Source organism: Ostrinia furnacalis, unplaced genomic scaffold (genome assembly GCF_004193835.3).
Source record: "Ostrinia furnacalis isolate ACB-3 unplaced genomic scaffold, ASM419383v2 OfSCF1911, whole genome shotgun sequence".
Lineage (NCBI taxonomy): Eukaryota > Metazoa > Arthropoda > Insecta > Lepidoptera > Crambidae > Ostrinia > Ostrinia furnacalis.
Window position 1 is genome coordinate 15648 of NW_021132150.1, and position 23884 is coordinate 39531.

General features: G+C 43.5%; 1 protein-coding gene across 8 annotated transcripts in view; it reads right to left on the reverse strand.

Annotated features, from left to right (window-relative positions):
• Positions 1-207: 207 nt before the first annotated feature.
• The window catches only part of ERR (estrogen-related receptor), a 54799-nt gene continuing 31122 nt past the window's right edge, over positions 208-23884 (reverse strand). For 3 of the 8 annotated variants that reach the window (XM_028306247.1, XM_028306246.1, XM_028306242.1), the window contains 7 exons: positions 21745-21987; positions 21096-21231; positions 20836-20915; positions 20041-20226; positions 19232-19390; positions 1755-1927; positions 846-1075 (listed from right to left, as the gene is read on the reverse strand). In XM_028306247.1, the coding sequence (XP_028162048.1) occupies positions 913-1075; positions 1755-1927; positions 19232-19390; positions 20041-20226; positions 20836-20915; positions 21096-21231; positions 21745-21987 (1140 nt within the window). In that variant the 3' untranslated portion in view covers positions 846-912. Of the gene's footprint in view, positions 437-845; positions 1076-1754; positions 1928-19231; positions 19391-20040; positions 20227-20835; positions 20962-21015; positions 21232-21744; positions 21988-23884 lie in introns of those variants that run through there. The other 5 variants (XM_028306243.1, XM_028306241.1, XM_028306245.1 and 2 more) reach the window with 4 other exon arrangements.

The window sequence follows — 23884 nt, forward strand, 5'->3', positions numbered from 1 at the left end:
AGGAGTGTCTATCCAAGTGTGGCACCAGACCAGCGGGGTACTAGAAGAAGTGTCTGCTTTCCAGGTGTTGCAGGTCAAACCAGCGAGGATCCTAGAGTAGTGGACTATTGCCCTGGTTTATCGCCTGTCAGACCAGCGGGGTACTACAGAAGTGTCTATCCAGGTGTGGCAAGTCAGACCAGCGGGGTATTAGCGTCTGCTATCCAGGTGTTTCTAGTCAAACCAGCGACGACCTAGAGTATGGACTAGCTCCGCCAGCGTGTCTCGTGCAGCCTACCGCAGACAGGCCTCGAGCATTTCGACGAAGAGTTTGTTCATGGGCACGCGGCGCTCGCGGTGCAGGCCGGCCCAGAAGCGCCGCACGGCCACGTCGGCGTGCCGCAGCGCTGGCAGCACTAGCAGCAACTGCTGCAGCGCTGCGTTCGCGTTGTACGGCCTGGAATGGATACGAGACGGTTAGCGTCTAAAGCTTTAATCACACCAACGCGTGCAGATCCCCATCGTCGCCGGCGCGATCATAGGCAAAGGACAGAGCCCCGATTACGGTAATTTTTAACGTCAACAATCCAGACACGCTTCTCGATTCTGCGATACGATTGGTCGTTCAACAGCGTACGTCAGCTGTTTTGACCAATCGTATTGCAGAATCAGAAACGCGTCTGGATTGTAGACGTTAAAAGTTACCGTAATCGGGGCTCAGGTCGCGGGTCCTGTCATTGGTCGCGTGACCTGTCATTGGCCTATGTTCGCGCCGGCGATGGCAATCTGCACGCATTGGTGTGGTTGAAGCTTTAAACGAATATATTACAAGACAGTAAATACAGCCGACAGCNGTCTGCTATCCAGGTGTTTCTGGTCAAACCAGCGACGACCTAGAGTATGGACTAGCTCCGCCAGCGTGTCTCGTGCAGCCTACCGCAGACAGGCCTCGAGCATCTCGACGAAGAGTTTGTTCATGGGCACGCGGCGCTCGCGGTGCAGGCCGGCCCAGAAGCGCCGCACGGCCACGTCGGCGTGCCGCAGCGCTGGCAGCACTAGGAGCAACTGCTGCAGCGCTGCGTTTGCGTTGTACGGCCTGGAACATACGACGGTCATTTTATGCCAAAAAGCTACTGCGAGTGTGGCAAGGCATTGCAAGCAAAATGTTTATGACCACACTAATTCTACGTGTCATTGCAACTTTTCAGTGACTGTTTCCACCGTGTCTAAATTGTGATACATGTCACCATAAACGATTAAATTCCGAGATTCCAGACACAATCAGAAGCAAGTGAACGCTCCCTAATCTAGGCTACTTTCCGCCGTAGCATATACCACATCAACACATTCTCGTCATGTTGAGACGACGTACAAGTCGGAACATGGTGATGCAATAGGCAAAGGTACGGCGACGAGTCCTTGTGGCATTTAACTAGATATTGAACTGACTACAGCCAGTCTCGTTGAGACGAGTTACGTCACGAGTTTCCNGATTTTTGATGTAACGTCATGGCCGCCAGGTGGGTAATTAACTCGACCGGGTTGTAACTACAGTCACGGTTTCATTGAGAACACACTACATTGATGACGTGACACGGTGTAGCATTCGTGAGGGCTACAAGAGGACCTACTATTTGACACCTGAATTTGACGTTGCTCCTGAACGTGTCGTAGAAAGAACACTACATCCATGTCTGTAGAATACCATTGCATTTGACAATGTACTGGTCTTATCTACCGTTGAGACAACATTTTATCCATGGCAAGGCACTGACCTGAGCACGGCGACGGCGTCGTTGAGCGCGGCCAGGATGGAGTCGCGGAAGCGGCGCAGCGCCGCGTGCTCGTCGATGCGCGCCTCCGAGTTGGCCAGCACCAGAGCTTTGAGCAGGTAGCACTCCTCACGCATGGCTGCCGCGCTCTCGAGGCGCTTGGCCACGCCTGCCACCTGGGGGAAACAAAAACATTAAGTATGACGAAGCAACTCCTGAAACTAAAAGCTCTTTTAAATTGCGCGTGAGGCGTGCACAGTGGCAGCTAGGGTTTCTGATTTCTCGACTTATTTTTTTTCTCGAGTTTCGAGAATTCTAGAGGCCAAAGTCTCGAGTTTTCTCGGGTCTCGAGTCTTTTAATGAAAACTGCTGAAATCGGTTGAAATTTAATAAAAAAAAACGGGGTTTTTTAATCTAATATACCTTTTATGCACAACAATCAATATTAGAATTTAGTACCACTTATTTTGGTAAGGAAACAAACAAAAAATAAAATCTTTCATACTTAATATTTACTAATAATCATAACAAAAGTCATTAAGAATAAATAACAATAAAAATCTGGAGCTACAAATGAATCACTTGTTTTCTAAAGAACACAAGTCCGAATAGCAAAATTACGATAAATAGATTTTTTATGAACAAAAAAAACTTTTTAATAAATTTTTAAATTTGTCACAGATAACGACTTGAATAAACTTTATGAGGAGGCACGAGTACCTAACCTAACGTCTGTTAGGTGAGGTAATTGTCTAGTTAACAAATTTTTCAGTCTTTAAATCAGTCAGAGTTAAACATACAAATATTATACTCGTTGGTGAACATTATTACTTAGTTTCAATTGAGATCATTACTTGCAATTTTGGCAGCACAATAGTTTCCATCCATTCCACTTTTAAAAAGCAGTTGCAGAGTAGTGGCGCCAAAGTGACGTAGATGTGCGGCTATTGGGTACAGTGGCGTTACTGCAGCGCTTCGTTATGCGTCTGATTTCAAGACCCCCTAAAACTAGTTTCACAAAGGTGTGCAACGTTCAAGATGAGATATGATGAGGTACTCATAAAATGATCTCATTCGTCTCAACCAAAGGACGTCCACTGCTAGGACAGAGATGCCACTGAAGAACTTTTCTGCCCCAACCGCCATCATCTCTACGAGCTATGTGCCCCGCCAGAGCCATTAAAGTCAATATCCCAGTATTAAGGTGATGCCTTGCGAATATTGGGCGTTTTAAAGAAGCGCAGAATTAGTTTTAATCGTACTTTTCTTATTACTTATGTTCTTATTTTGAAATATGTCATAGTTGACTAATAAATCTAGTGTCTGGTCGAAGCCGAAACATGAATGAAAACAATTTTCTCGATAGAAAAAAAATCCAAAGATGACCCTTCTATTACTCGGTTTTTCGTTTTATAAGCAGATAGGCTAATATTTCAATACCAAAGGACATTGTCAGAAACCGCCTAAAAAACCGCCAAAAAACATTAACCCATCATAATTATTTTCTATTTTTTTTAATACATTAAGCACCCTTTCGTTCTAATGGACACTTAAGCATTGAAAAATTAAATAAATAAGTCTTTTAACGTTTATTCTATAATACTATTACAACTTCCGGACGTTTTGGTACGTGGCATGGTCTAAACCTATCAAGTTCCATAATTTTTGCGGTCATTGGACAAAATTCTACGTGCTCACAGACCAGGCTTTACTTTGTATACTCTTTAAATATATACACTCGCGAGCTAAAGTATGGAATCACTTACATGAAGTTGTTTCCACGCGATCTTGTGTACAGTACTACAGTCACGGTATGAAAAGGTTCCTCAGTTTTCAATTTGATTTCTTCAACGAATCGCGAGCACATATTACCTTTTGAAACTATGTTACAGAATAATCTCGAGTTAGAGAAAATAATCTTTAACCGTTCGTCGGTAAAGTTCAAAATTATTCAGATCAAAGTTGTTTGACGATTTAACTTGTCAAGAAGATTATTAAGTTTGATAAACTAAAACCTTCTTGTTGGTTCAACCTGCCATTATCTAATAAATAAAAAAAAACTACATTTTGTATAGCCTGACCAGGAACATAAAAACCCTCGCCATGTTGCGGAAAACTAATGGTACTAATTTCTTTTAATGGCAACAGTAACTGAAAACTTCATTGACATCTTGCATGTCAGTCTATTGCTGTCAAAGTGTACAAAGTTTATTTTAAATGTGCGCAATTGGTTTTATGAATTAAATTGCTAAAATATTTTTATAGTCGTGAAAGAAAAGTGGATCACAATGTGTTAAAGTATTTGTCGAAGATAAATACTAAGGGTTTGGACAATATTTTCATTGAATAATGTTTCCAACAAAGGTTGTCAAATTGACTGACATGTTTATCGTATAGTACAGTCCACTATGAAAATTAGCTGTGGTTTGTTTCAACTACCTATTTTTAAATTTTTTGTCCCTTTCTATGTGTTGAATTTTATGGGATTGGAAAAGAAGTACCGAGTTTGAAGCGTTCATGAGCAGACATTGCATAGTTGAATATTCAAGTTCTGAATTTGATTATTGATGAATAATAAAATAAATTCTACTAGCACGATTGATGGTTTCATTTAATTTATTTAAATCAGGTTACCTATAATAATATATTTTCGTTAATTTATGAAAATATCAAATTAGCCCGTAATTCTGAATCCTGATACATAAAGTTAGCCTACTAATTTAACACAGGTACGACTGTACTCAGTGTTGCACTATCAAATGCAATTGACGCGCCTCTATGCCAGGGTTTTTATGTTCCTGGTCAGGCTATAACATTGCACTGAATTCGATGTCTCCTACACTGGTGTACCTAAGTGAAAAAAATAGATTATACAGGAGAGCCATTTAAGTGGCCAGAACCATATTTTTGGGTCATATCTTCTGACCTACTAAAACGAATTTAATGAAATTTCACATATAGCCTTAACATTTAATGCTTTTGCTACTGCTGTTATCAATTTTTATATTTTTCTTATATATTTTGAGATTTTATGCATTGCCCTTTTACGTCGTCATATTTTTGTAATTTTATGTAATACTAGCCGCCGCCCGCGACTTCGTACGCGTGAAATTTGGCATGCATATCTTACGCGGTTTAGATTTTTTCATACAAATGTTTTTTCCCGCTAACTCCCGTTCCCGTTAACTCCCGTTCCCGTTGGAATTTCGCAATATCCTGTTGTAACTAAGCTTTAAGTTTACTAAGGGACCTGCATGCCAAATTTCAAGCGTCTAACTTACACGGTTTAGATATTTCATACAAAAGGATTTTCCCGGTAATTCCTGTACCTGTGGGAATTTCGGGAATTCCTTTTTTTAGTGCACCTCTACGGTACCTAAGCTACGTCCCTTATAAATTTCAAGTGCCTGCGTTTAGCCGTTTAGGCTGTGCGTGGGTATGTCAGTGAGTCAGTCATACAAAAGGAATTTCCCGCTAATTCCAGTTCCCGTGGGAATTTTGCAATATCCTGTTGTAACTAAGCTTTAAGTTTACCAAGGTACCTGCATGCCAAATTTTAAGCGTCTAACTTACGCGGTTTAGATTTTTTCATACAAATGTTTTTTCCCGCTAACTCCCGTTCCAATATAATTACGCGCGAGCGATAAGGATGGGTAGCTTGGGGTCATTGGACAAAATTCTACGTGCTCACGGACCAGGCTTTAGTACATCCACTAAGGTAGAACCCATAACACAAGCATAAAGTTGCTTACTTCGGGGCTGGCTGGCGCTGTGTGAAATTGTCCAAAGATTTATTTATTTATTTAGTTAATGTCAGAATAAAAAGATTTTGTTAAAAAGAAACATTAAAAATCAAAATAATTAATCTAATTGGTTTACTTATTTTATTTATTAGTTAGTTACACCAATAAAGTCAGATACTTTTTAATATGGCTATAACACATTCAAATCATGATACAGTCAGGAAATAAGGTAACAGTGTGACCAGTTGGGAAGATAGATAAAAAAATGACATAATGAGTAACAGTGTGACTTAATGGGAATTGATTTCATAGTAAGTAAGGTGAGATACAGACAGATACCAAGAGCTTTCTCATTGTGTATAAAAAAAAATTGGGTGTGACTTGATGAGAACAAGCAATATTTTGCAGTTATACTATAAGATAGACTGAACAAAATGAACAAATTCCTCATAATGTTCCAGTGATTTTTGTTTATTCTGTTATTTCACAAATCCAGTGCTAAAAAAGCCTTACTTAAGTATCTCAACACACTCAACTATGAAGACACTGAGAGATTACTAAGCTCCCCAAAATAGACCCATCTTGCCTATTATTTGAAAAGCCCCATTCTTTCGTTTTTACATTATGACAATTTCGTGGAATAGTACGCCCTTACGCCAATTACTCATTCACATACACACCCACACACACTCTCATATCATTGTATTTTGTATGGTATTTTTTATTTTTTGTTTAGCCTGTCTATTTAATTAAAACCCAACACTCTGTACTTCTAGGAATCTACCAATTATTGATATGTATAATTATTTAATAAAATAGATTCCGCGGAGTGGTCCTGGTGCCCTGTAATACAGATTTTCTTAAAATCTACAATAGGCACCAGCTCTCACAATGCTGATCTATAGTTTAACAGATATAATTATTATATTAAATGTTTTTCCTAATATATTGTGAGAGAAATAAATAAATAAATTATTATTATTTATGTAAGATACATAAATAATAATCTTAACCTTCCAAAATGAAATGCTGTGTACCTGTAGTTGATGCCATACACACACCATGTGTAAATCATGTTAGAACTGTATGTATTGTATGTGACTTTGTTGTACATGAATAAATAAAATTAAAAATATGAAAAATTGCAACATTATCATTACTTACATGTGGGTTGTCGATTGCATGTACATAGGCTACCAGGCGATCATGCATCGTCATGGATTCTCTACCCTCACTAAACTGTTGCATCTCTATTGCCTGAAATCAAAACAATTTAAGTTTATGTTATTCTAGATTTTCATCAGGATATCTAAATATATGATATAACTTAAAGGTGATTGACTGACTGACATTGAACAGGTCTGTACTAGGTAGCTACAATAAAACCGTGGACTGTATGTACTATATCATTCTATTTCGCTTTCAAACTAGTTCTATCTCTGTTCTACTACATTGTCCTACCGTTTGACAGACCTAGACAGACTATGACAGACACATAATGTTGGGCTTCTCTTGACCCAAGGAAATGGAAAAAATCAAATTGAACCGCGTGTTAATCTACCCTCAGTGCCATCTAGTATCACTTTGTAACAACTAAAACCCAACATAAACAACAGTACTATCTTTTGATACTAGATGTCACTTTATACACATATGTGACTTCAACATGCCGCCCACCAAGGACAGAATGTCCTTAACTATGACCCATACATGTCTAGTATAAAACCTCTCGTATAAAAACCCTCACCTCGCGTATAAAAACCCATGTTTAAGAACCCCTCGTATAATAAACCCTTTACATATTAAAACCAGTCGTTTAACTAAACCTTAAAACTAATAAATCAAATAATATAACATTCCTTAACAGTTAATTACTTATTAACCAGTGAAAACCAGTTTTAAAACTACACATTTTACATTTACAAAATACAAGTTATCCATCAGTTCAGGGATTGTCCTAGAAAATCTTGCCAAACAACCACGTTCTTTGAGAGAAGTTATCATCCTACACCAAAATTGTATCCCCGACTGCTGGCTCAGAACTTTTATGAACCTGTTAATAAACCTTGTATGAAAATTGTAAAATGTCTATAAAATATCAATTGAACTTATTACCTACCTAAAAATCACGAACTGAACTAGAGAGTGAAGAACTGCTTTCTAACAAATATTGGTCTACTGTACCTATTTGAACATAAAACCCTTTTTCTTTTCGAGTTTAGTGTATGATAGTTTGTTCTCTTCAAAACCCTTGAAAAACTTTCATACACACCACTAACAACTTAGTCATTCAAACAGCTNATAAGTATAGATTATTATCAAGTCATTAAGCACGAGATTAAAGACGACTGCATGCAGCAGCCACCCTTTTAATAATACCTATTCAACAAAAAAATAATCGTTCAAATTGATTTATAATCGGCGGAGATATTGCGTATAAAAAAGTTCATCCCAAATTTTCCACCCTTGGGGGTTGTTTTTTCTATTATTAAATTTAAATGGGACCACCCTTGAGGTATTACCTATACGCCGAAAAAAGATTTGTTCAAATCGGTTCATAATTGGCGGAGTTATCGCGTAACAAACATAGAAAAAAAACATACGGGTCGAATTGAGAACCTCCTCCTTTTTTGAAGTCGGTTGAAAATACACTTGGCAAAATGCATTACAGTTTGTCGGCAATAGTTCTCGTCCTATTTCTGGGGCCTAGTTGTACCAGCTTACTTCAACCAGGAAAGTTCTTGAGTGGCAACCACGAGCTGGAAGACGTAGCGTGGGCAGGCCTCCCACTAGGTGGACCGACGATCTGGTGAAGGTCGCGGGAGGTACCTGGATGCAAGCGGCGCAGGACCGGTCTTTGTGGAAATCCTTGGGGGAGGCATTTGTCCAGCAGTGGACGTCTTTCGGCTGAAACGAACGAACGAACGAACTTCAACCATCACCATAGCAGTAACTGGTGTTTTTTGTATTGTTTGACAGATTTTTTTAAGTTACAGCAAGATGTACGACGACGACACTGCTGCTGCCGTGTGGAGTCGGCTACGAACTTGCACCTTAAGTCTCCACTATAGGAGGACGACACCAATTTGGCAAATGGAAGGTTTGGGGAGGCCTGATGTGGGCATATTTCTCCCATGGTCTCCTCATACAACATCCATGGAACGAGTGGTCCTATTTTATTTTCGCATTGATTTCGCGACCTGATGACGTCATAGTCCCAGGAGCTCTCACCTGATCATTAAGCTGCAGGTCAGTGAACCCGGGTATCTGCTTGGCCCAGCCAATGACGCCGACCAGCTCGATGTTACACAGGTCGGCCAATAAAGCCAGGGTGCGCGCCGTAGGGTCACTAACGCCGGCCGGCGGCGCCGCGCATTTTGACAGCTCGCTCGTGTGACGTCAGCGCTTGTAGCACAGTTACAGCTCTCACCTGATCGTTGAGCTGTAGGTCAGTGAACCCGGGTATCTGCTTGGCCCATCCGATGACGCCGACCAGCTCCCGATCGTACAAGTCGGCCAATAAAGCCAGGGTGCGCGCCGTAGGGTCGCTGACGCCGGCCGGCGGCGCCGCGCAGGTTAATAACTCCGGCTCGTATGATGTGAGGGCTTCTAGCACCTGGAGTGGAAGTACAAACATATTAGAAGTGTTCCCAAATTATTAAAATCTACGCTACATGTCCTACATCATGCATCAATGCTTGAATATCTTTGGATAAATCTCAGGCTTGTATCTATTCTTGAGTGTTAACAGGGAAGCGCATGGCTGTGGGTTGCTCTGATTATGAAAATCAGTGGTTTAAAATATGAAAGTAGCTAAAATCTTCATTATGTTTTTCTTTTTAGCGATTTTAGGAACATTCTGAATCAGAATTTCTGATTTATTAATGTTCAACAAGGTGGACAATAGACTTCAAAAGGTTGCAAGAAGGCTACTGCCAAATGCCCAATCTGGAAATTATCGTGGTGAGGCCTATTGTACGTTCTGTGACTGAAATAATGTTGATAATGATCCTACCTTGATGTCGTCGAGGTGTGGTCGCGGCGGCGCGGGCGCATCGGGCGCTCGCCTATACTTTTGGCGGCCTCCGCGCACGCGGTCCAAACGCACTCCTTCACGCAGCATGCCTGTCCGCAGACACTTGCGGAAGCGGCAGGCCTGGCAGACCTGCCACCGCTTCATGACCTCACACTAAACACCGAACTTATTGACAGAGCCTACCTTGATGTCATCGAGGTGTGGTCGCGGCGGCGCGGGCGCATCGGACGCTCACCTATACTTCTGTCGTCCTCCGCGCACGCGGTCCAAGCGCACTCCTTCACGCAGCATGCCCGTTCGCAGACACTTGCGGAAGCGGCAGGCCTGGCAGACCTGCCACCGCTTCTTAACCTCACACTAAACACTAGCTAATGATAGAGCCTACCTTAATGTCGTCGAGGTGTGGTCGCGGCGGCGCGGGCGCATCGAGCGCTCGCCTATACTTCTGTTGTCCTCCTCGCACGCGGACCAAGCGCACTCCTTCACGCAGCATGCCTGTTCGCAGGCACTTGCGGAAGCGGCAGGCCTGGCAGACCTGCCACCGCTTCTTGACCTCACACTAAACACTAGCTAAAGCCTGGTCCGTGAGCACGTAGAATCCCGTCCAATGACCCCAAGCTGCCCATCCTTGTCGCTCGCACGTAATTATGTTGCTTTCGCGCTCGCACACTCACTACGGGCGCGCGTCGCACAGTCGCGACAGCAATATAATTACACGCGAGCGATAAGGATGGGTAGCTTGGGGTCATTGGACGGGATTCTACGTGCTTACGGTCCAGGCTTTAGTGACAGAGCCTACCTTGATGTCGTCGAGGTGTGGTCGCGGCGGCGCGGGCGCATCGGGCGCTCGCCTATACTTCTGTCTGCCTCCGCGCACGCGGTCCAAGCGCACTCCTTCACGCAGCATGCCTGTCCGCAGACACTTGCGGAAGCGACAGGTCTTACAGGCCTGCCACCGCCCACGCCTCCACGCAGCATGCCTGTTCGCAGACACTTGCGGAAGCGGCAGGCCTGGCAGACCTGCCACCGCTTCTTGACCTCACACTAAACACTAGCTAAAGCCTGGTCCGTGAGTACGTAGAATCCCGTCCAATGACCCCAAGCTGCCCATCCTTGTCGCTCGCACGTAATTATGTTGCTTTCGCGCTCGCACACTCACTACGGGCGCGCGTCGCACAGTCGCGACAGCAATATAATTACGCGCGAGCGATAAGGATGGGTAGCTTGGGGTCATTGTACGGGATTCTACGTGCTTACGGACCAGGCTTTAGTGACAGAGCCTACCTTGATGTCGTCGAGGTGTGGTCGCGGCGGCGCGGGCGCATCGGGCGCTCGCCTATACTTCTGTCGACCTCCGCGCACGCGGTCCAAACGCACGCCTTCGCGCAGCATGCCCGTTCGCAGACACTTGCGGAAGCGGCAGGCCTGGCAGGCCTTCCGCCGCCGCTTGTTGATCTCACACTAAACACTGAACCTAGTGACAGAGCCTACCTTGATGTCGTCGAGGTGTGGTCGCAGCGGCGCGGGCGCGTCGGGCGCTCGCCTATACTTCTGTCGGCCTCCGCGCACGCGGTCCAAGCGCACTTCCTCACGCAGCATGCCTGTTCGCAGGCACTTGCGGAAGCGGCAGGCCTGGCAGACCTGCCACCGCTTCTTGACCTCACACTAAACACTAGCTAAAGCCTGGTCCGTGAGCACGTAGAATCCCGTCCAATGACCCCAAGCTGCCCATCTTTGTCGCTCGCACGTAATTATCTTGCTTTCGCGCTCGCACACTCACTACGGGCGCGCGTCGCACAGTCGCGACAGCAATATAATTACGCGCGAGCGATAAGGATGGGTAGCTTGGGGTCATTGGACGGGATTCTACGTGCTTACGGTCCAGGCTTTAGTGACAGAGCCTACCTTGATGTCGTCGAGGTGTGGTCGCGGCGGCGCGGGCGCATCGGGCGCTCGCCTATACTTCTGTCGGCCTCCTCGCACGCGGTCCAAACGCACTCCTTCACGCAGCATGCCCGTTCGCAGACACTTGCGGAAGCGGCAGGCCTGGCAGGCCTTCCGCCGCCGCTTGTTTATCTCGCACTCGTTGGCCGCCGGGCACGTGTACTCGATGTTGCCCTGCTGGCGGATTGGCATCGATCATTAAAGCCTGTGTTGTGCGGTTTGGGTGTCGACAGTGATAGCATGGACACCCGAGCACGATTGTGAGACGGGTGGAAGTTTCATGAGGTATTAAAACAGCACTCAAAATTATCCCCACAATGAAAAGGAATAGAAATACAAGAGGTCGTTTGACAGAAAGAGAAAACAATGCTTATTATTGTGATGTTAAAAAGTGGTTTTCGGCGGATGGTTAGATCCGACCTTTTATGCCTTTCTAGTTCAGATTTCTGATTCTTTTTAATACGGCACTGAAACTCAAAATGAAATTGGAATCGTGTGCATTTAGGTCAAAGTTGTAAATAAAAAAAATGGATATCTTCATTATTAAATTCCCTAAGTTGTTGTTAAAGAAGTTGTATAATGCTATTAGGTAAGTAATTCAGAAAACTTGTGAGTCTGAGATTCTTCTCAGACAGGTCTGATTGACACAATACAAAAATACGCTCACAAAAGAAAGTTCTGCTAACCTGAATAGTTCTCTTGAAGAACGCCTTACACGCCTCGCAGCTGGCCACACCATAGTGGAACCCCGAAGCCACATCTCCGCACACAAGGCACAGCCGTCTTGGCGCATCGTCATCGCGCGCGCCGCTGGCCGCTGCCACTGTGGTCGACGAACAGTGCTGCTGTTCTGGGCTTGTGTTACCGACGACCGTCGGCTCGCCGGGGGACACGCAGAACTTCACTTCTTCTTTGGGTTCGAGTTCCAGCTGGAAAAAGGTACGGTTTGTTTATTACTTATTTAAAACAAAATTGCACTTTGTTGAATATAGTTGCTAATAAGGGCAAATAATGATTTTATACGAGACTAGCGACCGCCCGCGACTTTCGTACGGATCCCGTTTTACACCCTAACCCCCGGTTCACACATGTCTTCGTTTTACTGTTCCGTTTCATCGTGTACGTTTTTTGTATGTTTATTACTGTATACAGAATACTGTGTCATGTGTGAAGTCGCTCATACAACTACATACGCCATCGACTAAAAAAAGCGTACACGATAAAACGGAACAGTAAAACGGAGACATGTGTGAACCGGCCGTTAGGGGTTGAATTTTGCAAAATCCCGTCTTAGTAAGCACCTTCTTTCGAAAAGAAACCCCATGCAAAATTTGAGACTTCTAGCACTTGTAGTTTCTGAGATTTCGTGATTTTAAGTAAAAAGGTCTGTACGGACATAATAGAACTTAGACACAACTTAAGGGATAATGGACTCATATTTCGGGCACGGGAGCGGTGTATTACAAATGTTGCTTCACCCGCATAGAGTGCTTTAAAGTGTATAGTTAAGAGTGCTATTAAAGAGTTCAGGGTAATTAATGCATAACACTTTACCTATTAAAACCTAACTTGAAAGAAAAATACAAAACAATAACGAGTTCACGAAATTTCTAAGAGCGCATAATTCAAGAATAAAGCAGGCAGGTATTGTGGTTTTAACCGTTAAAAATATTTAGCGAGAAAATTGTGAATAGCAAGAAACTGTAATGAAATAAATAGAATTTACTAGACACAATGAACGCTGCTGTAACTTTGTGTAAATAGGTATTATTTGTATAAACCGATACTAATGTAATGTATAGTATTGTTTGCCTTGTAATACTACGAAATAGTATAGTAATAATGCGTAATTTGCATACTGTAGAATGTCATGAACTTATAGCGAGAAGTATTATTAGAGAGTGACACAATTAGACAATTATATTGCTAACTCATATTGGCATTTTTAAATTGACCTATGATGATATTAGTCCCAAAGCGTGGAAAGCGTAGCGTAGCACGACCACCCACAAGGTGGACCGAGGACCTCATAAAGGTAGCAGGAAGGCGCTGGGTGCAGGCCGCCACCAACCGGCCATTGTGGAAATAATTGGGGGAGACCTATGTTCGGCAGTGGACGTCATATGGCTGAAATGATGATGCTGATGATGATGATTAGTCCCAAATGACTTGATAGTAAGGAGAGAGTACATCGTAAGACATCTGCTGGCGTTCGTGAAATGAATGAAGCCCCGGACTCATTTAATAATTCCCTGTATTGGTGAGCAATTTGGGCCTTAGACAAACGAACGCAACTAGAGGCTCCTTCGTCGTGAGCGTCGCATAAGAAAGGATTTTAGTAGATAGACTCGGTATTGTAGCAAATTACAGAAACGCGGAGCGCTAGTGATTCGCGAGCGGACCATAAAGCGAAACTACTAGGGCGGTATTAGGAGCGATTCAGAGGCGGGACTTTTGCAATTTTCGAGCTGCTCTATATGCCATGCCACACAAACCGGCCGTGGAGGCGTGATGACTTATACTATCGCTTCCGTCGGGCCGTCTACCCCGGTTTCCACTAAGGCGGAGCGGAGTACAAGAACGAGAGGAAATGTGTGAGCTGTCAGTCTATTACTATCTATGAAACACCGCACCGCTCCGTACATCTGCTGTTGACAAATTCTATAGAAAAACAAATGCACCCGACAATTCTTAGCACGATCTATTTCCACGGAAGCGGAGTGGAGATGAAAGTAAAGTAAAGGTGGCAGGGAAGCGCTGGACGCAGGCCGCTACCAATCGATCAACATGGAAAGCATTGGGGGAGGCCTATGTTCAGCAGTGGACGTCCTATGGCTGAAATGATGATGATGATGATGGAGTGGAGATGTGCAAATAATGGAATCCAATCAGTTATTCAAAAAACTTCTCTCTCTCTCTTCTTCTCTTGCTCCGCCTTGGTGGAAACTGGGCCTTAGCGCCTCAAGTGTATTTTGCGTTTAAAGTGACGCACGGGATACCGAATTTGCGGGATTCACGTGTCTAAATACCTAAATGTTCAATTTCACTAACTTAGTCGATGCGATACAATCAATCGATATAATTGTTCGATACCGCTAAAGAAAGATATGTCACTTATATAGGACAAAGATATATTATCGGATAATCGTTATGAGCCTTATTTGTTGCACATAACGCATACAAGTGCATCGCAATCGCACACTGACTCACGTATCAACTGAAAACTTGATAAAACAAGCATAGATTAACATTATACTTTGTTACAAAACAATACTGAGCTGTCTCGGATATGGATTAATTAAATTGTGTATTTGTATTAGATTTAAAATAGATTACACTATAATAAGTATGTCAATATGAATACAATAATAATGAGAAAATCTATTGTCTCGAGCCGGCTTGCTCTATTATTATCAAGACTTCATAAAAATCTGAGTGACTGGAGTTCCGACTAGATTTCTAAAAATTGACAATATTTCCGACAAATATGTACCTATGTTCATTATTCATTCTACGGAGAATGATTTACGCATCTTGCCAAGAGGAGAGACAATGGGCTATGTCAGAGCTATGTGGGGGCAAGTAACAGCGACGCAAATATTGTTGCTCCAATTGCTGCTGATATTACTAGCAGCACCACACGCAGCAATTTCCTCTTAACTTCAAGGCTGCATCACCTGAATCAGCCGCCATTGAAGCGGCTGTTGGACTGCCTTAGCTTCCTGCTAACATATTCTCTGCTAACTCCTCGCTTTAAATGTAGTGCTTGTGTTGATTCATCTTTGAGTACTGCATTACTTGAGTCAGCTGCTGCGCGGCTGTTGGACTAACTCAGTTCCTTGCCTGTTCCTCCTATGTGCACATTAACCGTTCTTTCTTTAAACTTAATTTGTGCTATACATGTTTGATGTTACCACTGGGGGATTCATCATTGTTGGACTCGATTCCCTAGCTACTCCTCCTGTTTCTATATTAACCTTTTTGCTTTAATGTAGTTTTTGCCTGTTTTGACCTGCCTCTGAGGACTGCATCATCAGAATCTGACGCTTGTACAGTAGGGTGTCCCGAAATATCTTTTTTTATATTTTCGCTACACAAGACCCCTCAAAAGTTGCGTCATAAGATGTAGTGCAGCGGCTGCGGCGGCTGCGGCTCCGGCGACGAGTACTGTGGTGGCGGCTCCGCTTCTTGCTTCACTCGGCGCAGCATGGGATCATGAAGCAACATGTTCCAACTCACCTCTGACGGCTGCATCATCGGTATCGGCCGCTGGTGCAGCGGCTGCGGCGGCTGCGGCTCCGGCGACGAGTACTGTGGTGGCGGCTCCGCTTCTTGCTTCACTCGGCGCAGCATGGGCTCCCCGCTGACAGCGGACATCATCTGCACCTGAAACAAGGTAATATTATTATAAGCAAAGAATGCGTGAGGTATATTGATGAAGAAGTAAACATGGAAAATCCGTCCACAACATCAAAGGTGAAAGTCCATCCATAATCCATCAATCATCAATCCATCCATATTTAAAACTTTGTGACCTAATTAAATTAATGTTTTTTTGTATCATCGTAACTGTAACGTGTTGCATAAAAATTAAAGGAGAGACTGAGAAAAAAGTATCTTCAATAAAGAAATTCCACTCAAGCTCCGAATAACAAAAGAATCAAAACAAATCCTCCAACAGATTTCGCTAATTGCAGAGTTACATAAAACCGAACGCAAAATAATTGCTACGATTAAGTTACATAAACAGTAAATACACACTATAGTCTCAACAAACATTATTTAAAAGCTTTAATTCCAAATCAAATAGAAATCCGGCACAAAAATAAATAAAGGTCACTTGGTCATTAAATTCTCCACGACTAGTTCTGTATCGCGTCGAAACGAAAACAAGCGCTATCTAGATTATTTATTATTCGTTTGTTGGAAAAACAAAATGTGTCTATCTACGATATAGGTAAAAAAAGTTTCAAGGATGCAGCGCGCGAGTTCAACGCCCCCTTGACATTGCAGTGTTATGTATGATAAAGACAGGATGACGTAAGCGCGTCTTTAAGTGTGGTGATATCTACACAATGTGCATCGCTAATTGCGTTCTGTTTCATAATCTACGGTATCCGTGAATTACTACTGAACTCGTTAGAACCATGACCTTTCGCACCGTCTTAGTGTTGTCTATGGTTTTCAGGGACACGACAATGACTTCATATCCGCTGCACTGGGAGAAAAACACGGGGGAACGAATCTAAAAACGTGACTATCAAATGATTAGGCAGTTGGCAAGACAAACTGCTCTTTTTATGTATTCTGCAATATAAAACTTTGCAGTAGAGATTAGAACTCAATAAAAAGGATGATTTCAGATCTAGAACTTTAAATGAGAAATCTGAAACCTAATTCTACAGATTAAGTTGAAATGAATCCTGCGAGAAAGTTTCCCAACAAATTAATAAGCCAATCTCCAATACACAATATCGATGGGAAAGGACAATGTTCGTTCTCCATACATTGTTCGCCTAAAGAACCAACAATTTTGACATATTACTACCCGAAAGCGAAATAATACGATTCTGTGTGTAAGAACAATGATTCCTGATGGACACTTGCCATAAAATTAATGATTAAGAATATTAAATCACAGCGATTTTATAATATGTCGTTTATGACAACATGGCGTCTAATGTATTGTGTGAATGTATGAACACCGATTCGCGAAAAATGTTTTGTATTGTCGTCACGCCGAGTCGCAGCCAAATAGTATAAAATAATAGAACAAGTTTTAGAAATACAACTCGGCATTCCACTTTTACAATATGCCCACATATTGCACGTAAANACCGACATTGAGCATACATTTTTTTAAATACCTTCGCGAAGTAAAACTTCTGTACGTAGTACTTATTGTTATTCTGTGGCAACAGCGTCAAATCCCGCGACCGACGCGGCCACAAAACGTTTTGTGGCGCGCTAGTCATCACGAAGCAACTCCCGAGAGGAAAGGCGCCTTCAAATTAGACGCGTGAGGTAGCGTTGCACTAGCGTCACTAGTAGTTTCCATAGCACTTTAATAAGAGCAGTTGTAGCGCCTGTACTAAAGTGACACGGTCACAAAGACGTGCGGCTGTTGCCATAGCCTCAGTGGCGCCACTGCAGCGCTTTAAGGCGCCCTAAAACTAGTTTCACAAAGGTGTGCAATGTTCAAGAAAAGACCTCGTTCGTTTCAACCGAAGGACGTCCACTGCTAGGACATCGTTTGTTCGTTTCAGCCAAATGACGTACAGTGCTAGATAAAGACCTCCCCCAAGGATTTCCACGAGAGATCCTGCGCTGCCCGCATCCAGGTACTTTCCGCGATCTTCACCAGATTTTCGGTCGACCTAGTTCCCCTGCCACACTACCGTCGTGGTTGCCAATCTAGAACTTTTCTACCCCAAGTGCCATTAGCTCTGAGCTACATGCCCCGCCCACAGCCATTCGAGTCAGTATTGGGACGTGTAAGTGCATTTTAAAGCCTACTTGCAAAAATACAATGAGTTTTATGAGTCGCCAAACTGGCATTTTTTACATCATCATCATCATCATCATTTCAGCCACAGGACGTCCACTGCTGAACATAGGCCTCCCTCAATGACTTCCACATCGCACGGTTGGTAGCGGCCTGCATCCAGCGCCTTCCCGCTACCTTTATCAGGTCGTCGGTCCACCTTGTGGGTGGACGTCCCACGCTGCGTTTTCCGGTACGTGGCCTCCATTCCAGAACCTTGCTGCCCCATCGGCCGTCAGTTCTGCAGCCTCGGACAAACGATCCAGCTAGGTAGGTCCAATTTCGAGAAGGAGGTCAATCGTCGAATCCAACTCGGCTGGGCAGCGTTCGGGAAACTACGCAACATCTTTTCGTCCGAAATACCCCAGTGCCTGAAGACGAAAGTCTACAACCAATGTGTGTTACCTGTGATGACTTATGGCTCGGAAACGTGGCCCCTCACTATAGGTCTTATACAGAAGCTCAAAGTTGCACAGCGTGCTATGGAGAGGGCTATGCTTGGTGTCTTTGCGAGATCGAATTCGAATCAGAAATGAGGAGATCCGTAAACGAACTAAAGTCGCTGACATAGCCCGACGGATCAGCAAGCTGAAGTGACAGTGGGCAGGGCACATTTTTTACATACCTTACGCAAACCTTCTTCCAAATTTACTTTCAAAAAGGCTCTGCGCAAACATTTCAAGGAATGACCTTTTTTTCTCCATTTTCTCGCTATCTCAGACATGAGTGATGTGTACATCTATAATATTATTATGTTTATGTATTTATGTGTATGTCTATTATATTTATTTGTATTATGTTATTTATTTTATGTAATCTTATGTAAGTAGGTTTATTATCAAAAATGTAAATTTTTTGCACCGCCTTACTCTTTCTGCATGACCCGTGGTTGACTGGCAGAGAATGCCATCCGGCATTAAGTGCATTTGTTACTTAGTCGGCCGTTTGGTGTAGTGGTTCGAAACGGACAACTATTCCGGAGGTAGCGGGTTCGATTCCCGCACAGTACAAACATTTGTGTGCATGAACATATTTGTTTGTATTGGACTGGGTGTTTTCTATGTATAATAAGTATGTATTTACAAAAAAAAAAGTATATAAGTATGTTTATATCCGTTGTCTAGTACCCATAGTACAAGCTTTGCTTAGTTTGGGACTAGAAGCGCAGTGTAAAATGTCCAAGGATATTTATTATAAATAAATAAATAAATACCTGTGTGTAAATGTCGTGCGCGCCGAGTTCTGTGGCGCGCTTCTCGTCGAGAGCCAGGTCGGTGGCGTAGCGCAGGCGCAGCGCGCCCGAGCCCGCCATGGAGCGGTAAGCTAGCATCAGGCTTAACATCTCTGCCCACGTGCTTTGAAGTAGCCGCATCTGGAAGGTTTTGGTTTATCATTATTATCAGGTCATTAGGCACGAGATTAAAGACGACTGCATACAGCAGCAGCAGGTGACGCGTGTCAGCGACTAACAACTTTCTCTGCACGACGACGACACGTCTGCTGCTGCCGTGTGGAGTCGGCTACAAACTTGCACCTTAAAGGTTCAGCCAAACCAACGCGATCAGCCGGGCGTGCAGCGATGGCGACCAGACTTAAAAAACATTGATCGCATCGCAACACGCCGGCTGATCGCGTTGTTTTGGCTGAATCTTTAGTCTCCACTGTAGGAGAACGGCCCCAATCTGGTAAATGGAAGATTTGGTCTAGACTTCCCAGGAGGTTTGGGGAGGCCTGATGTGGGCATATTTCTCCCATAGTCTCCTCATACAACATCCATGGGACGAGTGGAGGTGGTCCTATTTTATTTTGCTAACCACACTGTTATCGAACTCATCCTATGTTCTTCTGATTAATGTCGTTGCGGGTCCAATGACAGTTTAACTTTCCCCCGGGACAAAGTTGACCTTCACTGGTTGGGTTTTTACTGGCGATTAAGCTGTAGATCCTGGCTACACAGTAGTTGCAGCGGTGGGAACGAGAGTTGGAAATAGTCCCGTCACCTGATGGTTGAAGTAAGCTTACCTGATCGTTTAACTGCAGGTCAGTGAACCCTGGTATCTGCTTGGCCCAGCCGATGACGCCGACCAGCTCGCGGTCGTATAAGTCAGCCAATAAAGCCAGAGTACGCGCCGTAGGGTCGCTGACGCCGGCCGGCGGCGCCGCGCAGGTTAATAACTCCGGCTCGTATGATGTGAGGGCTTCTAGCACCTGGAATGGAAGTACAAACATATTAGAAGTGTTCCCAAAGCACCTGGAGTGGACGTAAAAACATATTAGAGGTATATTAAAATTACTAAGTATTTTACGCTGAATGTCATCATACATCATTGCTTGAATATCTTTTCTTGAGTGTTAACAGAGGAAAGGCTTTCGGGAAGCGCATGGCTGTGGGTTGCCTAGTTATAAAAATCTGTGCTTTCATTAAAATGCGTAAGTAGCTTCTTCAGTAGTAATAGGCTTCATTGTGTTTTTCTTTTTAGCGATTTTAGGAACATTCTGATTTATTAATGTTCAACAAGGTGGACAATAGACCTCAAAAAGGTTGCAAGAAGGCGCTGGATGCAGGCTACTGCCAAATGCCCAATCCGGAAATTATCGTGGCGAGGCCTATGTACAGCAGTCGACGTCCTGTGGCTGAAATGATGTTGATAATGATTCTACCTTGATGTCGTCGAGGTGTGGTCGCAGCGGCGCGGGCGCATCGGGCGCGCGGCGGTACTTCTCACTTGCGGAAGCGGCAGGCCTGTCAGGCCTGCCATCGCCGCTTCTTGACCTCGCACTAGCATCCCAAACAACAAACCTAGTGACAGAGCCTACCTTGATGTCGTCGAGGTGTGGTCGCGGCGGCGCGGGCGCATCGGGCGCTCGCCTATACTTCTGTCGGCCTCCGCGCACGCCTTCACGCAGCATGCCTGTCCGCAGACACTTGCGGAAGCGGCAGGCCTGGTAGACCTGCCAGCGCTTTTTGACCTCACACTGAACCTAGTGACAGCTTACCTTGATGTCGTCGAGGTGTGGTCGCGGCGGCGCGGGCGCATCAGGCGCTCGCCTATACTTCTGTCGTCCTCCGCGCACGCGGTCCAAACGCACTCCTTCACGCAGCATGCCCGTTCGCAGACACTTGCGGAAGCGGCAGGCCTGGCAGGCCTTCCGCCGCCGCTTGTTGATCTCGCACTCGTTGGCCGCCGGGCACGTGTATTCGATGTTGCCCTGCTGGCGGATTGGCATCGATCATTAAAGGCATTGTGCGGTTTGGATGTCGACAGCGAGATAGAGCGGGGACACCCGAGCACGATTATGAGACGGGTGGAAGTTTCATGAGGTTAAAACAGCACTCAAAATTATCTGTACAATGAAAAGAAATAGAAATACAAGAGCTCGTTTGAGAGAAAGAGAAAACAATGCTTATTTATTATTGTAATGCTAAAAAGTGGTTTTCGGCGGATGGTTAGATCCGACCTTTTATGCCTTTCTGGTTCAGATTTCTGATTCTTTTTAATACGGCACTGAAACTCAAAATGAAATTGGAATCGTGTTCATTTAGGTCAAAGTTGTAAATAAAAAATGGATATTCTCTTCATTATTAAATTCCCTAAGTTGTTGTTAAATAAGTTGTATAATGCTATTAGGTAAGTAATTCAGAAAACTTGTGAGTCTGAGATTCTTGTCAGACAGGTCTGATTGAAACAATACAAAAATACGATCACAAAAGAAAGTTCTGCTAACCTGAATAGTTCTCTTGAAGAACGCCTTACACGCCTCGCAGCTGGCCACACCATAGTGGAACCCCGAAGCCACATCTCCGCACACAAGGCATAGCCGTCTCGGCGCATCGTCATCGCGCGCGCCGCTGGCCGCTGCCACTGTGGTCGACGAACAGTGCTGCTGTTCTGGGCTTGTGTTACCGACGACCGATGACTCGCCGGGGGACACGCAGAACTTCACTTCTTCTTTGGGTTCGAGTTCCAGCTGGAAAAGGGTATGGTTTATTTACTGCTTATTTAAAACAAAATTACACTTTGTTGAATATAGTTACTAATAAGGGTAAATAATGATTTTATACGAGACTAGCGACCGCCCGCGACTTTCGTACGGATCCCGTTTTACACCCTAACCCCCGGTTCACACATGTCTCCGTTTTACTGTTCCGTTTTATCGTGTACGTTTTTTGTATGTGTATTACTGTATACAGAATACTGTGTCATGTGTGAAGTCGCTCATACAACTACATACGCCATCGACGAAAAAAAGCGTACACGATAAAACGGAACAGTAAAACGGTGACATGTGTGAACCGGCCGTTAGGGGTTGAATTTTGCAAAATCCCGTCTTAGTAAGCACCTTCTTTCGAAAAGAAACCCCCATGCAAAATTTGAGACTTCTAGCACTTGTAGTTTCTGAGATTTCGTGATTTTAAGTAAAAAGGTCTGTACGGACATAACAGAACTTAGACACAACTTAAGGGTTAAGGGACTCATATTTCGGGCACGGGAGCGGTGTCTTACAAATGTTGCTTCACCCGCATAGAGTGCTTTAAAGTGTAGTAGTTAAGTGCTTTTAAAGAGTATAACACTTTACCTATTAAAAACTAACTTGAAAGAAAAATACAAAACAATAACGAGTTCACGAAATTTCTAAGAGAGCATAATTCAAGAACTCAATTAGCTAAGGTAAGAAAAAATATAACAGGCACATAGGTATTGTAGTTTTAACCGTTAAAAATATTTAGCGAGAAAATTGTGAAGTGAGAAACTGTAATGAAATAAATAGAATTTACTAGACACAATGAACGCTGCTGTAACTTTGTGTAAAGAGATATTATTTGTATAAACCGATACTAATGTAATGTATAGTATTGTTTGCCTTGTAATACTACGAAATAGTATAGTAATAATGCGTAATTTGCATACTGTAGAATGTCATGAACTTATAGCGAGAAGTATTATTAGAGAGTGACACAATTAGACAATGATATTGCTAACTCATATTGGCATTTTTAAATTGATGATGATATTAGTCCCAAAGCGCGGAAAGCGTTAAATAAAATAAAATATCAGGAGCGTTTCGAGGGCGGGACATTTGTAATTTTCGAGCTGGTATGTAACTGGCTCGGGAGGCGTGGCGACTTATACTATCGCTTCCCGCAGGTCCGCTACCGGGCCGCTTACCGCCTCAGTGTGTTTTTCGCTTAATGTTCTGCCAAATCAACGCGATTAGCCAGCTAGCGCAATGGCGATGACGATGGCGATCAATGCGTTTAAGTCTGATCGCCATCGCCATCGTGCACGCCGACTGCACGCGTTAATTTGACCGAACCTTTATACTGAGTTACTGACGCACGGGATACCGAGTTTGCGGAACCAATCGGAGATTCACGTGTCTATACAATACCTAAATGTTAAATTTCACTAACTTAGTCGATGCGATACAATCAATCGATATAATTGTTCGATACCGCTAAAGAAAGATATGTCACTTATATAGGACAAAGATATATTATCGGATAATCGTTATGAGCCTTATTCGTTGCACATAACGCATACAAGTGCATCGCAATCGCACACTGACTCACGTATCAACTGAAAACTTGATAAAGCAAGCATAGATTAACATTATACTTTGTTACAAAACAATACTGAGCTGTCTCGATATGGATTAATTAAATTGTGTATTTGTATTAGATTTAAAATAGCTTACACTGTAATAAGTATGTTAATATGAATACAATAATAATGAGACAATCTATTGTCTCAAGCCGGTAGCTTGCTCTATTATTATCAAGACTTCATAAAAATCTGTGTGACTGGAGTTCCGGCTACATTTCTAAAAATTGACAATATTTCCGACAAATATGTATGTCCATTGT